General features: G+C 50.5%; 1 protein-coding gene across 1 annotated transcript in view; it reads left to right on the top strand.

The window, feature by feature from the left end:
• The first annotated feature begins 935 nt into the window (after nt 1-935).
• ACSF3 (acyl-CoA synthetase family member 3) overlaps nt 936-17875 on the top strand; it is a 65941-nt gene continuing 49001 nt past the window's right edge. The window contains exons 1-4 of the mRNA XM_009273069.2: nt 936-1664; nt 3120-3275; nt 13324-13478; nt 13968-14113. Coding sequence (XP_009271344.1) covers nt 963-1664; nt 3120-3275; nt 13324-13478; nt 13968-14113 — 1159 coding nt within the window. The 5' untranslated portion in view covers nt 936-962. The remainder of the gene's footprint in view (nt 1665-3119; nt 3276-13323; nt 13479-13967; nt 14114-17875) is intronic.

Consider the following 17875-nt stretch of genomic DNA (forward strand, 5'->3'; position numbering starts at 1 on the left):
CCTGTGGCTGTTTGGGAGCTGTTAACCGCTTGGTCTGTCACGTAAGAAAGCTTTTGAGCTGAAGCGGTGTTTGTGATGGATGACCTGTTAAGTGGGAGGGTTTGGGCACTTTCCTGTACTTAGATGTGCTATTGCTCGAAGGAAAGCTCACTCGGGAAACAATCCTCCGCTGGGCTAAACCTTAGGAGGCTTGGATTTCGTGTCTAGCTCCGTGGTGCCTAACTCGAAGCACAGAGCAAGGCAGTGGTTTACCCAAGTGGTGGAAACTGCAAATTGAGAGCTAGGTACTGTTGTCTTTAATTTCTTCAAATGCTGGTCCCACTGAGTTAGAATGGCACCTCAAGTAGCCACTACTTAGTGTCCTAATATTACCGATCGATGAAAACTATTTCATAATTTAAGTTAGACTGTTTTTTAGGGACGCGGAGGCTGCGTAGGGAAGGGTCTCTGTCTCCTGTTCCATCCGGGCAGGGCCAAGCGCTCTGGGGATGCAGCAGTCTGAAGCATAAACATTAATAATACAGTGGGTATTATTCAAATGAAGGCTGCCACTTTTCCTTTGTGGGAGTAAACCCCTGGGTAATCACTGCACGTACTTATCTGTTCCTATAATTGCTTTCTGCAGAATCACTTCAAAACAAGTGGTGCTGGCAGGATGCTGGTCTCCCTGCTCTTCCCCCAAGTGAGCCGGCCCCTTCGATGCCTCGTCCGGGACTTGCACCGTTGCAGATGGGGGTTGCGTGGGCAGAAGAGGTCTGGCTGTCCCCCCAGGGGGCAGGGCCAAGCGCTCTGGGGATGCAGCAGTCTGAAGCATAAACATTAATAATACAGTGGGTATTATTCAAATGAAGGCTGCCACTTTTCCTTTGTGGGAGTAAACCCCTGGGTAATCACTGCACGTACTTATCTGTTCCTATAATTGCTTTCTGCAGAATCACTTCAAAACAAGTGGTGCTGGCAGGATGCTGGTCTCCCTGCTCTTCCCCCAAGTGAGCCGGCCCCTTCGATGCCTCGTCCGGGACTTGCACCGTTGCAGATGGGGGTTGCGTGGGCAGAAGAGGTCTGGCTTCCCCCGCAGGGGTCTGCAAACCGCACGGGCAGCCTACAGCAGTGACGTTACCCCTGTCTTCACTAGGGCTTTGGCTTTCGGTGATAAAATCGCCATCGTTGACAAAAACGGTGAGCACACTTACAGGGCCCTTCTCAGCCAGAGCCTACGCTTGTCCCAGGAGATCTGGAGAGCTCTGGAATGCTCCAGCAGGGACTTGAAGGAAGAGAGGATTTCGTTTTTGTGTCCCAATGATGCCTCGTATGTGGTGGCCCAGTGGGCTTCCTGGATGAGCGGGGGCATAGCAGTGCCCCTTTACAAGAAACACCCTGTGCAGGAACTGGAGTACGTGATTCAGGATTCGCAGAGTGCTCTAGTCATCGCAGCAGAGGAATATGTGGGGAAAATAGCCCCTAGCGCTGAGAAGCTGGGAGTCCCGGTTCTGCCGCTTCTTAGGTCTCATAGTGATGAACCCACAAGTCATGCAGCAGTGGAAGAGGGTCCCTTGACAACCTGCTCCTCATGGAAGGACAGAGGAGCGATGATAATCTACACTAGTGGGACGACGGGAAGACCGAAAGGTGTCCTCAGCACCCATGAGAACGTGCAAGCTGTGGTGAGTGCTGCTCTCCCTCTGCAAAGCTCGTGCCAAGTTACGGAGGTCTTGGCCTTCAGAGCTGATTTGGGGTTGCAAACCTCAAAGCACGACACGCCTTGCCACAGTCGGATTCCTGCACAGAGCTGTGGGGCTGTATCTTGAAAGTCCTCAACACTTTTAAGGTGAACACACAGAAGAGTGTTTGAGGCTCTAAAGCTTGTTCTTTTGGTGGTGGTGTGCTGTAGGTACAGCCAGGGGCAGATGGACTCTTCTTGCTTTCCTGGAAAGCAGAAGGGCTGAGACCTGTTGCAAAAAGACTGCTTTCTTTGCAGTTTGCTTTTCTTCACTGTGACTAGGAAAGAATCTTTGCCCCTAATTGGAATATAACTTAGCCCAGCCCAGTACAGTACTGTGTGAAGTCTGTGCATTATTCAGCTATATATCCCCAAGGCAAAAAATCCATTAGCTCTCTGAGCCAAAAGGAATTAAAAGTTTGAATGAGCCTGCTGACTACCTCACCGGTTGGTTATCGCTGCCTGCAACTGATAGACTCATGCCATTAGGGAAAAAGGGCAGGGAATACATCGTGCCTTACGGACTCCTCCGAGAGCTTACGTTGTTCTGGGTGCTCAGATACTGCAATGTTGGGAGTGGTATGAAATCCTTGATGGATAGAGCCAGGGCTCGGCTATATTGAGCAAAGAATCTGTTCCCTTACAAATATGCTGATCATTTGGGAGGTGGCCTGAGCAGTCACCGTCTTTTGTGCTGTCTTGCAGAAAGCCTAAAACCTGCTCCCTGCCCTGTGGAAGAGGGTTGTGAATGACATGACTAAATTCCACTGTTCAAATGCTTTTTTATTTTTAGATGGCTGGAAATAAGCTTTCCAGTTGCTAGCGCTGGGCTCTGAAGGGCATTGTTCACCCAGAAGCCTGAGGTCTAACGCTTTAGATAATTATCCCTTCATAGCAGAGTATTTTGGAAGCTTGATATACTAATATTTTTTTACTAACACGAAGCCTACTTTCTCTTTATCAGACAGTGGCTTTCTGCCCCTACTGACTATCCCCTCAGGTGCTAAAAGCCCAATGTCATCGGTGTCCAAACTATGTCAACAGAGTTCTGGGAAAATTAGGTTTTTTGATTACTGTTTCTGCCAGCTCTGCATGTGCAGCAGCAGGCTAATAATTTTGTAGGTCCTACTTAAAATCATTGTTGACTATTTCTCAGTAACGAGGAAGGACTTTGCTGATACATATGAAGACACGTACTGACAAGATGCAGAAGGTGTTCCTCTTGTATTCTACTGTTGTGGTGGGAATTTTGCTCGCGCTGACCCTAAAGGGAAGATTTTTGTGCCCGGGCATCGTTCCGGGAGGTCTGGGATTTCTGGGGCCTGGAGACCTCGGGCTTTTCAAGCAGCGAGGGTCTTTCCTCCTGCCCTAACGCTGGGTTGTATGTTTTCTTCTGCAGACCACAGGGCTGGTTGAAAAATGGGAGTGGAAGAAGGAGGATGTTATTCTGCATGTGCTGCCTTTACATCATGTCCACGGGGTGATCAATAAGCTCCTCTGTCCTCTCTGGGTGGGAGCGACATGCATCATGTTACCCGAATTCAGCGCACAGATGGTAAGCCTGGAGGGATTGCGCGTTGTCTTTGAAATTCAGCAGCAAGACCCCATGCATTGTAATTAGAGCAACTCTGGAAATAAGTTCTGAAAGAATTCCAGCCTCTTTAGCTACTGGCTGCATGCGGTTCACAAAGTGTCTGTTAAAAAACGCTGTTACCCCACTCAGTCTGGGGTAAACGTGCTCTTCCGGAGGCTACAACTTGTTTAAGTGTGACGTACGTAATCGTAACGCTACACTGCCCCTCCTCGTGATGTTGAGGGTCTCTGACTGGAGGTGGGCCGTTCTAAGTACCCACTAAGAGATTCTGCACCCAGAATAAGGGTGGTTAATTTTTTAGTACCAGGAAAGGTGGAAATACTGGATTTTTCTTTTGCACGTTAGCGGTGTGCTGCTTGAAGCTATGCTGCCTGTTGGATATTTCATTTTTAGTAGCTTGCGTTTCCCCTTCCAATCCTACGTCCTCGGTGTTTTGTATTACATTACATGACAGAACACAGGCTTTAGAGTTTCTTGCGGCCCAGGTAGGAGAAATACTGGTACTCAACACTTGCATGGAAACATTGCTCTTCCTCCGCAGAGAAACAAGTGTTAACAGATCTGTTGGTTTAGACTCGGTGATATGAGAGAGTTTGCAAATCGAGAGCTTCTTGCAGCCTTGCAGGAAAGGTGGCAGGAGGGAGACCTTACTTGAATGCAGCAGAGACGCTTATAATGTTGTTTTCTAGCCGAGACAGGACATGCCAGTCCCAGTGCTCTGCTTCTCTTTTGTTCCTTGCTGCGGTGGCAGGCAGCCGACCGAAAGAGGGGAAGAAAAGGGACTAGAAAGAGGGCAACCAGCAGTAAGATAGGACAGTTTCTACAGTTACCGGCCCCTGGGATCCAGCACCGTTCATCTACGTCTCCCAGCGTTGGGGGTGGTGTGAGAGACGTTGGACTCTGCAGGGTCACTGTTAAGGGAGCAGCTGGGTTTGCAGGTGCTGGTGCCACCTCGTAGCAGAAAGGAAATGTGCGTTGTCGGTACAGAACTCCCTGGGAAAGTGAAAAGAGGCTGTCAAGCCTGTGCTTTGTAACTAAACAGGCTGCTTTACCTGTTTGTATTTATTCATATGCTGGGCAGCCTCGTCACACTGAAAGGACAAAGTGCAAAGGTGTGGGATACACCCGGGAGCCTTTGACTGTGCTGCTGTCAGGCGAGGGTGAGCCCGGGCTCTGATCCGAGCGACTGCAGGACCATGTGATTCTTTGTTGCTTATTTCTGCTTCTCGGAGAAGCAACCACAGAAAATGCATGCTTCCTTTCTTGTTTCAAGATGGCCCTGACACCTGAACACCCAGTTGCTGCCCGAGCACTGATCCTTCGCAGGGGGAACAGCCCCAGAATCCCAGAGGGGCAGCTCTGCATTTGCATTTCCCGGGTAAATAGGTAGGATGCTGTGGTAGAAGGAGGCAGGAAGGTCCCCTGGCAGCTGTAGCCAGTGCTGTCTCCTCAATGGTCACTGCCAAATTGTCTTCCCCCGTGTTTAGGGTGTCGCCCCAAAAGCTCAGGGTGCAGCAGGGATGTGTGCCCCACCAAAGCCGGGGCTCGGAGTGTGCCCAGCCCTGGTGATGCTGGTGAGGTGGCAGAAGAGCGTGCTGGTAGCCTGGAAGCAAAGCCAAGCCCTCTGGAGGGCGCGTTTCTCCACGTCCTGTGCCACCGGTGATTGATTGTCCCTTATACCCTTGTGTTTTTCTCTTCTCTCTCCCGACATCTGCAAATCGATGAGCTGACGTTGAAGGATGGGTTCAGGTGCGGGGGAGCGGGCCACCCCGCCTGCCTTCTCTGATCAAAGCTCTCCCCCAGACTTGACAACCAAGGGCAAGCGGGGACGGTGCTGGAGGGCATCTGCTTGACCCTGGAGGTTGAACTTGGGCAGGGAGGTCGGCGTGGCAAGCGTGCCTGCCACAGCGAGCGCCGTTCCGAGGGCTCTCGGGTGCATTCGGGCTCTGAAGAACATCATTTGCTTTTCTGTTTTTTTTTATTCCCTTTATTTTTCCGAGGTCCTCCCCTGGGAGCTGAAGGCGGTTTGATCGACACTACAAAGAAAGCACATGAGGGTAAATAAGGCTTTCTTGTGGAGTTTAATGCAAGCTGCCTTTCAGTTCCAGTCTATTTTCACCAGCTGTTTACAAAATGCCCTTTGCTACGGAAATCAGCTTTGAGAAAAGCAGCGGAGTTTCAGTGGAGGATTTTGCAAAAGGAGCCCGAGTTTTGCTGTGTGCTTTTTTTCCTTCGCTGCACCTTGAGAAAGCAGCCAATTATAGTGTGATATAAAGAAACTCGAATGGCAGCTAAAACACTTGACAGGCTGATCAAAACAAGGCTAGGAACTTACTCTCAACCTGCTGCAGACATATTTAGCCTTGAGTGATACTGGCAAGGGTTCAAGAGAAACCGCAGCAGCATGCCCAATGTGTGTTTGGTTTCTAATCACTAACACTTCATTATACAAAATAAATACTTTATTATTACAGTGTTTATTAAATTACATAATTTGCGGCGTGCCTTATAGTCGTAGATACAGATGCCAGTCTGGTCTCGGTGGTGGTAATAATGCTCTTTTTTTTTTTGGTTAGAAGATGTTTCAAGCCCCGGACCAAGGCTTGCTTGTCGTTCCCTGCAGTGCAGTGTTAGGAGGTGGCATCTTTCAGACCCTTCCGTCTGCTTTTGGTAGCTGTCCAAGGAAAGGTTAAAAATCAAGACTGTGGAATAACCCCAGTGTCCTGACCAACATCCGCTCTTTTACTAAAACAGCATCTGATGTCTGCGGCTGCATGCACGCTATCGCTGAGGCCACAAGGGCTCGTTAAAGTGTATTGAGATGCCTCAAGCGTGAAAGTTGCTGCATAAAATCAGATTCTTCTTATTAAATGAGGACATCCATTACTTTGCACTAGCTACTGTACATGTTATAATTCACTTTATAGCACCATCTGTTAAGACTTGTCTCGCTTAAGCTTTTTGTAGCATCTTTTTATTGTAAGTTATTAAAAAATATGGCTGCATCTATTAATCATTTATTAATAACGGGTTTATAAATAGACCCTTAATTTCCAGCATTACAGTTCTCTCCTGTGGCATGTGAAGTCCTCTGGTGCTTGTACTCCTTGGGGTGCAGCATGCCTCCACGGGGAGCCCTTCTCGGGCCGCTGCCACGGGCCGTGAGACCGTGGGAGCAGCACCCAGTGCTCCCGGGTGTGCTGCTGGTGCTCGGGAATGACAGCGCTGACGGCCGGGGGAGACGTTTCAGTGCTGCTGTAGGCACGTGGACTCGGAGCGGGCAGGAGAACAGCAGCGAGCCTGAAAGTGCGTTCCTCCCAGCAGCTGTGTGGGGCAAGGCTGGCTCTGATGTTGGTTGGTTTGGTGTTTTTTTTTTTCCAAGGGTGAGAATTGGGAGGGCAGAAACCTCCTTTGGAGCCAGAGCGGGCTGCAGCCTAAGCATCCCTATACGATCCTCCCATCATGACTTGCTTCCAAGCTGAGTTTACTTCTCCAGCTGCGCTGTTCCTGTTTGCAGGCAGCCAGCATTTCTCAGCTGCTTCTGAACCTGTTTGAAATGCCTGCCTTTTTTCTTGTGCAGGAGTAGAAATTTTAAAGATGCTGGGTTTGTACAGTTTTTGTGCAAATTGGTGGCCAGAGGAGAAGAGATTAATGCCTCTGCTTAAGGAAGGAGTGCAAGGTGAGCCTTCTCCTTACTGGGCATCAGAGAAAGCCCATGAGCAAGTGCTTTTTTGAAGGCCTCTGTGAGCATCGGGGTTTGCACCAAGCAGACACTAGAGCATCCGTTCCCCAGCGACTCCCTCTCTTCATCTCCCTTCCTCGCATCGATTCAGTGATGGCTGCTAAGGCTGAGCACACCCCGTGGTGTGACTGTTACTCGATGGAAATGTCAGCAAGTCTGGAGAGGCAGGCTCGGGGGAAGCCAGGCGTCTTCCATGCCAGCGCTCTTGCCTTGACAGTCGCGTGTCTGTGGCCCCGTTCTGGACCAGGACCCGGCTGTGCCGGGCACCCTGTGGACAGGAGCCTTTCGGAGCGAGTCGTGAGGTCCTGCTTTGCAGGATCCTCTGCTGAGGCTTTCGGCTGACGTGGGCCCACTCTGAGTTTGAATGATGGGAACTGCTTGTCTTTGCCTTGGACCACCTCTGATCTCTCCTTAAGGGAAAGGTGTTCTAATAGCAAAAGTCTCCCTGTCAGCTCTTCGCATTGATAAACGTGAGATCGGATCCCAGGAGGTCTTTCAGTCTTAAGTGTGGAGTGGGAAATAAAAGTATTCAAAAGCATGAAGGAAAAAACTTGCTCTGATGAGTGATGGGGGAAGCTTATAGAAATCCCAACTCTGTGTGGCCTAGTTGTGGCGCGCGCTGCCCGCTTGGCTCTGCTGGGCAGGTTTCGAGCTGTGGTGTGCTGCCTGCAGAATGACAGCACTGTCTGTGCCCTGCAACTGCTTCCATGATAAATATGACGAGATGCAGATTTATTGCCCTAAAGTTCCAAAAGGAGCTGTTGTTTTGGTGCCAGCGTTACTGCTTGTCTGACTTAAAGTGCCTCCAAGGATCAAGCCCTCTAAAAATCATACCCGGTTTTACAATGTCACACACAAAGCCATCAAAATCGTTAATTTTATTTGGACCCTTCTTCCTAGGCGTTTGTCCTGATGGGAATGATGAGTGCCCAAAGCTAGTGTGTGATTTGGGTCTAATTCCCCCAACGTGCTGTGAGCGTGCTGTCACCCGTGGCAGCTTTTTCCCCGTGGTGGGAGGGTGCCGCAGACCTGATGCTCGTCGAGGTTTTCCGTGTGAGGCGTTGCTCCGGGGTCGTTGCTGCATCGTATGGTTACACCCCTGACTTCCTCGTGAAGACGAGCAGCCTGTGCTACACGTGCAAGCAAACTGTTTGTCCTTGCTGCTGCTGTTATCTGTGCGAACCAGGCTGGGCTGAGGCTGGGCGCTGATGCTTTATACCTTTGCTGGGCTGTGCAGGGAGATCTATGGCTCAGCAGTCACGGTTGCCTCCGGGAAGGAGAAGCGTGCACCGCAGTGAGCCTCTCCCCTGGATCTGTCGCTTCTGCAAACATCACTCTGGGCAGCCTTTTTAGTTTATTTTTAAAAGAAAAGCAAATCCAAGTGGAGGAGTCTGATCTCCGATAACCAAGCACGGCTAAGACGCTGCTCGTAGCATGCTGGGGATTGCATCTCCCATCCAGTTTCAGCTGGAGAAAGGCAATTGTCTTTTCATGCATTAATGGGAGGCTTCAGAGGAGTAATTTTATTTCAGACTCAAAGAGGAGTCGGTGGAGGGAGGAGCGGGTCACTAGTGAATGGATTATGTTTGATCACTTCTTGCAGACCTGGCTTTAAAAAGTTAGAGTTTTTCTTCCCGTCTCCCCAGATCTGCCGTCTGTCCTCAGCATCTGTTACGGAGTAATGTCTTTTGATATGTGTGGGGAAATATAAAAAATGGAACTAGAGCCTGTCATATTTACTTATATTACCAGGTCCTAGGGAAAGCACTTGCTCCTTTCAGTATGCCTGCAGCATAGGAAGGGTTTAAAAGCTTCAGCCTGGAATGCAGAGGGGCCATCAAACTGCACTGATGAATAAATGATTAAAACCAGAGTCATGCCGAGCGCAAACAGTTTGGGGTTATAACAAACATGAGACGAAGCCACCAAGGGCCCAGTTTCCCTTTGAAGAGAAGAATGTTTCTCTCTCTGCATATTGCTCATGAAGCATCGGCGGCTCGGTCCTTAGCAGAGAGCACAGTTCCCCTTGATGCTCTCCCATCTCACGTCATGCCCATCTTGCCTTTGTCGGGGATAAACCAGCGTCGGGACGTGGGTGCGTGGTCCTGCCATCCCTTCGGTGCTTCTGTAGAGTTAGGGGAGCTTTCTGTCCTTGACGTTAGGCACAGGGTCTCGCCAAACGAGGAGCTGCAGTCGCGTTGCTGCCTGTTGCTCTCGCAGACGTTCCGAAATCGCAGGCAGCCCTCTTCCTCGCCGGCGGTGCTACCCGCACAGCAGCGATCGATGCAAAACACAAACCCATCTCCCCGATCAAAAGGGAAGTAAAGGGATGATTTAACCTTGCATTAGGGGTATTGTTACTTTTGAAAAGGTTTAAAAAAAAATCAGTAACAACTGAAAACGATACAATAATTTTACAGAAGAGAGGAGCTGTTGTATCCATCAATAGAGGCAGCAGCACGGGCTGTCTATTATCTGTTTGCGGGCTGGTGGGAAAATCCATGCTGATATTCGCTTCCTTTTCAGCTTTTAGGCATTTTTGCCTGCATCTCTTCTGGCTGTCTTTGGGAGTCCTGTATCAGGCAAAGTCTTGCAAGATTTAGCATACAAATGGTTGTGGCCGCCTTCTCTTCTTTGTTTGCGTTAGAAGATGCCCAGATGTTGATAGATTCGGTGTTTTCTGTCCGGTTTACGGCATTGCGCATCTCCCTCTGAAAGTGAGGCCTCTGCAAAGGAAAAAAAAGTTACTGCCTTTTCTCCTCTGCGTTTGCATCTCTTGCTTCAGGTGATCTTTGCGGTTCTGGAGGCTGGTTGGGAAGGTGGCTGCGTGGAAGGACCATCCCTTGGAGCAGCTTGCACGTTCCTCCGTCCTCGGTCACCGTCATGCCATCTGTGTGCTGGAAGGAACATGTGGGAAAAATCTTACAGCTGTGTCTCACTGGGGTTGTTTTGTACCCACTGGTGTAACTTTCTCCTTTGTTTTTTTTCTTTTACTGATGGCAAAATTCCACTGGCCAGCAAATGGAATTGCCCAGATATGCTTTTGTGGAGTGGGAGGGGAAGAAAATCAGGAATGTCGGGCTGACGGGAAGGGTCTTGGGAACAGAAGGTCTTCCATTTCTTTGCTGGCTCAGGCAGCCCTGTCCTGTAAGGCTGCCCTGGGCTTTCGCTGCCGTTACTGCTGATAGGAAGCTGTTCCCACCGTTGCCTTCTTGCAGTTAGAAACTTTTTGTTTCTAGCCCTTGTTTACCTTAAAAGGAATCTTGGTCCATCTCCTGAACATCTTCCAGCGGAAGATTGCTTCTTCCCTTATGTCCGGTGAGCACTTGGTGCACACTCCGGCAGCCCTGGCACGCAGTGCCGTGTTTGCTTCCAGAATCCATGGCTTTTTAAAAGCACTTGGAGGTATCAGGTGAGCAAAATAAAATGAAATGATGGGCTGCCGATACCCTGTCCACAGGTAATTGATGTGGTGATGGTGACACATGGGATAACAGAGGGGGAGATTGATTGTGCTGCTCTAAGCCTGACGGCGTTGGAGGATGCCGTGCGCTGGAAGGGCAAAGCTGGCCTCTTGCTATGAGCCTGTCCAAGTCCTGGGTTTGATTGATTAGTCCCAGGTAACGAGACTTTCCCAGATCCTTCTCTCAAACCATGAAGTTGGAGTTATAAAACAGAAATGGCTGTTACAGCTGGCTGGGCAGTGACAAGCCCTCTGCACAGCTCGGGGTCTGCAGAGGGCTTGGGGCTGCCAGCTTTGTACCATGGCTTGGTGCTTAGTACCGTTAAAACACATGGGTAGGATCCAGATTTGGCTGAGCAGGAGCAGAGCAGGTGGAGATGTTTGGCTGTCAGCAGATCACCCCGGCAGCTGGTGGCACAAATCCAAAGGCAGCTGCTTATCTTCAGGAAAGGGGCTGTTGCTGGGGCGAGTCAGACTGACACAGAAAAAGCTGCTCCTGTGGCTGGAGTCGCGGTAGGGAGGATTTTATCTAGGGCAGGAGTTGAGCAGGCATGCGAGGACAGAGGACTCTGGGGTGCAAGAGAGATCTGCTGTGTTTTGGAGTGATGGTTTTGGTTTTTTTCAAATCCAAATCCATGTGAAAATAATTCTGCTGCGTGGCCAGACTGGAAGTCTGCCTGCGCTCCCCACAGCTGCTCTGGACTTGTGAAGGCAAAAAAAAAAAATCACATAGCAAGGACTGAGCAGCCCTGAGCATCTGTCTCCCTTCAATTCTTTCAGCACAGTCCTGATCCCTGCTTGCCATCGCCCGTCTCTCCCTGCCCAAGGCAATGGCTCTCGGGAGCACCAGGCTGAGGAGAGCAGGTCCGTGCGTTCGGCCCCTGGCTTTGGAGAGATCCTTCTCCATCTTGCTGCCTCCAATGGGAAAGATATTGGGGGGGTTGAAGAGAAAAAGATCTTTGGGGAAAGAGGCTGGGAGGAGTATGGTAGGGGTTAGATCCTTCTAAATGCAATTTTGCCTGTTCCGGCTTGTTTTAGGGGATCATGCTGGTAGGTGGGGTTTCTGCAAGGGAGTGTGATGTTCCCTCTCCGGGCATGTCACCCATCGGTCCGGGCAGGTCATGTTCCTCCTCTGCTTTCCCTGATGCCGAAGGGATCTTGCAGCGCTCATGTCCCAGCTCCCGAGATGTCCGGGGGGTTTCCGCCGTGTGAAAGGCAGCGTGAACTCCCTTCTGTTCGGTGGGACGGTGCCTTTGTCGGATGTGTCCTGCTCTATTAAGAATAACAACATGGTGGTGGTGGGCTTTTTTTAGGAGCTGATTGTTCTGAAGCAGTGGAGTGAGAGACGCGGGGGGAGGCAGCGCCGAAGCAGCGAAGTAGAAAGTAATGAAATGGAGCCCAAGCGAGCAGGACGGAGGGGAAGGGGGCAGAGTGACAGCATGAAGGAGAATCACTTGTTCACCTTCAATCAATTCCTGCCTTTTCTCGCCGTCGCACGCGCCTGTGTGCAGCTGAGCGTGCGCGGGCAGGGAGGGGAGAGGCGGCGCGCATTGTCAGGAGCTGTTAGGAAATACATTTGTCAACAACGGGGTAGGGACCGGAGCGAAAGGAAAGAGGCGGCCGTCACCGTAGCCTTTTATTTATTGATGGCTTTGGATCGTTCCTGTCTTGGGAAGAGCTTACCTAGGGGGAAGAGTGGCAAGGTGTGGGAGGAATGGGCCCAATTGCAGTATTTATGGCTCCTACCCCTTGCTAACTGCTCCCGGGTAGGGCTGCTCGGCCAGGGCAGCAGCCGGGGGTCACTTGCTCTTCATCCCCCCCAGCAGAGCTGGGTCCTGGAATTTGCCCCCGTTTGTAGTTCCCACAGGTTAGCAGGCGTTACAGCTGAAGAACATCTGTCCCGCAGGGACCGTTGCTCTCGGGAAGAGTGTGGTTGGTGAAGCTGCCCTCCTGGCTAGCTGCTGTCTCCTGGCTGCAGCTGTTTTACCTGCAGTTTCTGCTGGCTGATCTGGGCTTGCTGGGGCACATCTCACTTCACCTGCTCACCAGAAGATGACCATTTCCACTGCAGTGGAGTCTCACAGTTCCAGTGCGTGATATCTCTCTTCCCAGCCCTGCCATCCATCTTAAAAGCATTTCTCCCTCAAAGGTTTGAGTCTGTGGGCTCCTACGTGTGTATCATGTTCTTCGGATGTGGCTTAGTGTCTTTCCAAAGAAGAGCTCCCATGCTTTGAAAAGTTGGTGGCTTTGTGTAGCCTTTGAAGAGCTGTGCATGATAAGGGAATTAACTGATTCTGCCACAAGCTTATGTCTTCATGAGCAAATTCTTGGCTGTAACATGACAGTACTAAAAAATGCCATTTCCATCATCTTGTGCTCATTGAGAGTGAAAGCAGGTGGGTGATCCACTGGTGGGATGAGAGAGTTGAATATTGTGCTTTGGGCAATAAGGGGCATGATGAGGGTTGGGAGCTGTTGTTCTGGACGTGGATGAGGTGCACGCAACAGGCTTCCAGTTGTTTGTACTTTCCAGAAGCCTTAGATAGCAGAGGTTTGACTGTTGTGAGCAACCCAGGGTGGCTTTGCTTTGGACAAGTCTGTTGCACTCCTGTACTTCAGTTTCCCCTTGCACCGTATGAAGGAGCGGTGGTGGGGCTTACTGCCCCACGAAGTGTTTGCAGACCCCTCGCTTGTGAACCTCTTCAAAGGTGCTGAGGAGTTAGCATGACGGCGCTGGCGATTGCTTCCCTCTACACTTTATATTGAGGTGTACTTTTATATGTATATGTTCCCTTCCTTTCTAGGTTTGGAAGAAGTTCCTAAGCTCCCAAGCTCCCCGTATCAGTGTCTTCATGGCAGTGCCCACTATCTATGCCAAGTTGATAGAGTATTATGACAAGCATTTCTCTCAGCCGCAAGTCCAGGATTTTGTGCGTGCCTTTTGCCAGGAGAACATCAGGTAGGTGAGCAATGCCTCTCTGGGCAGGGGCTGCTGGTGGCTGGCTGTCCCCGCGGTGGATCTGCCAAGGTTTCTTTTCAGCGTCACCTCTTTGCAGTGCTGGTTGTTGTGCTTTAGTGTCTCTTTGACAAGAACCATGGTGACATTATTTAATTATGAGCCACTCTTGCATGGTAAAGCCAGAAGGGGTCTGCATGCTCATTATATGTGTCACCCTACATAACGCAAGACTAAGGACTCTGTCCTGCAACCCAAGTTTGTACTGCAGTATCTCTCTTAGGAGGCTGTCCCATCTTAACTTAAAACCCATATCAGACGGAGAATCTTCCGCATGTGAGGAACATCCTTGGTACTGGTTAAAAGGCTTGTGGGGCTTCTGTCTTAAGGTTTTACGTAGGAGCAGGCTTTGTGTAACCCTGTGTTAGACTGCAAATTCCCTGGAGCAAAGGTGATCTTGGATACTTTCTTATATGGGGTTTCCTTGTGCAGGTTGATGGTGTCAGGCTCAGCAGCCCTGCCTGTGCCTGTCCTGGAGAAATGGAAGAGCATCACTGGGCACACGTTGCTGGAGAGGTATGGAATGACTGAGATTGGGATGGCGCTTTCTAACCCTTTGCATGGAGTCCGTGTCCCAGGTAGGAGTCTTTAGAGGGTGCACGCTGTTTGGAGGTGTTTGGCTGTGAAGTGGGTTTTCTTGGGTTTCTGTCTCTTGGGTTTTCTCATCACAGAGAATATACATCTAATTGCCATTTGTCATGTTTGAGGAGCAGGCTGTGGTAGGAATGACGATGCTGGTAGAATAATTGGCATTGGGAAGCCAGGAGGGGGCATGGCTGCGTGGGAAGTGGCTGGTGGGTTTCCCTGGGATCATGAGCCATGGTGGATTGGCAAAGCTGTGTGTGTAGAGCCACGGTGGATTGGCAAAGCTCTGTGTGTAGAGCTCACAGTGGTGCATGCTGACCTGACCAGCCAGGCTGGTTCTGTCCAAGAGGCAGAGTCCATCCTGATGCTTTATAATGTCCAAAGTCTTAGCGAGTTCAAGGCCGGTGATGGGACTGCATCTTCAGCTCCTGCTCTATGAAGTTGTATTCATGTGCGGTGTTGACACAGGATTCCCCACACAGCAGTTCACGTCCAGCCGATCGGTACTGAACATTTAAAGTAGGATGTCTGCTGACTCTTATTTTAGTACAAGTTTCTTGACTCTTCAGGAATTAGAAATTGTCACACCTCGTTATACACTCTCGTTCTGTTCTCTCCTTGTCTTCCCTCACTTCTCTTAGCTACACTTTGTGACTCCTCTCAATAGCTGTAGTTTATGTAACTTAGAAATAAATTGATCTGAAACATTAAAAATATGAAATGCCTCCATCCTCCCTTTGGTTAAAAACGTGGCCATCTGTCTGCCGAGCAACCCAGCCCACCACTACGCCACCTTCTCCTCCCCGCATGCTGTCTGCGCATGCATGGCACCATATGCACCGTCTTGGTCTCCGACGTCTTGGGGGACCGGTGTTACCCGGAGGGGCTGACCTGGGCGTCGTGGCTTCCCACAACACCCCAGTCCCACTCCAGTGCCCCGGCAGGGATCGCACAGGGAGAGGAGAAGCCACAGCTCCCCAGCACTGGCTCCTCAATCTGAGGACGGCTCAGGGGCAGCACGAAATGTAAACTCTGGTTTACTTCTGCAGAGTAACTGTAGTTCCCCCACCACAGCTCAGCCAGTGTTCCCTTCCCCCAGAAGCCCCATCCCTGCAGGCAGGAGAGGGAAGCAGGCAGGGAAACGAGATTCCCACCTGCACGAGCTCGAGCTCTCCTTGAGCCCCACTCCACAGGGTGACGGTGCAGAGATCATTTGAATGTCCTTGTGGCCTGGTTATATCTGCTTTTCATTCATCTTCAGGAGGGGAAATGAGTGGAGGCTCTAGAAATCTCCCAGGAGACAAAAGAAGAAAGGAAGTAAGACTGAAAGCAACGTGGGCAAGACAGACGTTGGCGCTCAGAAGGGCAGCTCCTATTCCAGAGCTGGATGGCCATGCTCCTGAACAGAGCTGGGGCAGGGTCCCTGAGGGTACGGGGGTCTGCAGGGGAGCTGGGGACAAATCCTACAAGCAGAGGGGCTGGGGTTAAAGGCCAGCTGACTGTCACTCCAGCCGCCGTCCAGGGGCTCGCTGCAGCCCCGAGGGGGGAGAGAAGCATCTCACAAAGGTGTGAATCAGCAAGAGACCTTACAGAAAGAGGGCTATAATTGAATAGGCTTGATTAATTTATTTCAGGAAGTGTCAGTTGGGAAGCAGATGGGTGAAGCTGAGGCATAATTTACTGGAGCTGTGAAAAAGCTTTTGATATAGTACCCCATTAGAGGCTGGGATGTAAGGTCACCAGGTACCACAGAGCATCCAGTGCGAGAGAGTCAACTGAGAAATGGAGTGATGGGCTGGGAACAGAGGCTGGGCAGGAGGAGGAGTGAAGTATCCAGAGAAAAGACCTGAGACGGCACCGGTGTTACAGGGACAGATGCTAGGCAGTGGTGACCACAGACCCGTGTGCTGGCCAAAGCGATTACTAGCTTTATTTTGAAAAAGGAGCGCTGCAAGCGTGGCGCTTTACCCTGTGGGTAAGTCCAGGGATCCTCACACTTACCAGGGGATTTCTCCTGGAGTGGAAGCAGCACACGTCCTTCTCTGCTGCTTCTTGAGCCTCTGAGGAGAGGTGCTGGGGCTTCCCTTGCCCGCTTTCACCCTCTTGGTGTGGCTGGGGAAGGGTCGAGTCCATGTCACCCGTGTCACCACCGGTGTCTCTGGTGGTGTGGCACCACTCTCCCCCCGCAGCACAGGTCTGAAGGGGCAGGGGCGGGTGGGGGCGCTTTAATTTCCAGAAGAAGAAACGATGAAAGATTTGAAAGATAAATGTTTGCTTGTATATGGTTAAAACCCTGCTTAAAATGCCTCTGTTTTCACCAGCTCTCATTCTAATCCCCCTGGTGCTGTTACTGTGAAGGGAGATGAATAATTCATGGATGGAGAATGCCTCACTGGGCCTAATCACCACTTTAATTGGAGGTTTAGATCAGAGGCGGCTAATAGCTCCTACAGCGGGGACTCCGTGTATTGTTGACAGTGAGATCGTTGAGTGCCTTATCGTTGGCCTGTTTCAATTCTCCCAGGACACCACCGCACATAACAGCATTGAGGTCCCCAGATACCGAAGGACACAGACCGCAGGGCCAATTAAATTTATCTGGGAAGAGCTGACAACTTTTTTAAACAGAGAGGAGAACCGGTGAAAGAATAATAGTGTCACTCCTTCCTGACTGCAGCCCGGCTGATGCCGGCTGAGCTGACACCATGGGCATGTTGCCAGCATTTCTTAACATTCAGGAGTCTGCAAATTGGAGAGAGCTGGGAGGGAGCGAGAGGGGAAGGAGCAGGGATTTCTCCCCGGTTTCCCCTCGGGATTATGGCTGGGGACAAAAGGAAGCCAGTGCTGAGTGTCGACCCCCTTCTGTTCACCCCCGATTGCTGTCTCGGTGAAGCCAGGACCTCCGGTGCTGTTCCTTTGGGAACGGACTCAACCTTGCGCTGACCTGTTGGAGTCGGCACGGCGTGTATCTTGACACGGCAGATGGGCCTGAGAAGCTCTAGTCATTGTCTTTGCACAAATTTTATTAATACTGTCAGGTTTGTGTAGCTCTAATCAATGCTGTGAGTATTTTCAGCCTTTACAGATGTTGATTTCCAAGTTTGTCATTTTTCCTAAATACCAGAAAGCCTTTTCCAGACCGAATATAAGGAAACAGCTCTCCGTGAGGGACTTATTTTACATGTTGGTTTTACTTTAACCAAGTAGGAAATAATTTGTAATGGTGATCTGAAACACTGTATGGGAAACACGTTGCCTTCTCTGTGTCTTCAGATTTGTTTGACAGCACTGTGCTGATCTTTGGTATTCCATTCTCAAGGACTGGGACTAGAAGTGGGCACTAACCAGTTAGTCCTGCTGCCCATGAATCAGTCCGTTACATTTCTGCATTGAGGTCAGTAGCTTGCACACAGGGAAGAAGCATCTTCCAGGAAGGCATCCATCTGATCTTGATTTGAAGGTCTCCAGAGACGGCAAATCTGTGAGAGCCCGTGGCAGTTCATTGCACTGGTTGCTGCTCCCTCCATGAGCTTTGCAAGACTGACTTTGCAGTGTCTGCCTGCCGTCCCCTGCCACGTCTCGCAGGCAGGTTTGGAGGCTGTTCACACACGGCATTTTTCACACTGGAGAAAATGTTCCCATAGAAGTCTAGAAGGTGGCTTCAAGCAAGCTTGATGTGCAAACACTTGGCGTGTTTTCCATGACTTGTAACTTGCTTTTTGAGTCCTCCTGGAGTCTACAATGGCAGGTACCAG

The sequence above is a fragment of the Aptenodytes forsteri genome, unplaced genomic scaffold, assembly GCF_000699145.1.
Source record: "Aptenodytes forsteri isolate BGI_AS27 unplaced genomic scaffold, ASM69914v1 Scaffold271, whole genome shotgun sequence".
Taxonomy (NCBI): domain Eukaryota; kingdom Metazoa; phylum Chordata; class Aves; order Sphenisciformes; family Spheniscidae; genus Aptenodytes; species Aptenodytes forsteri.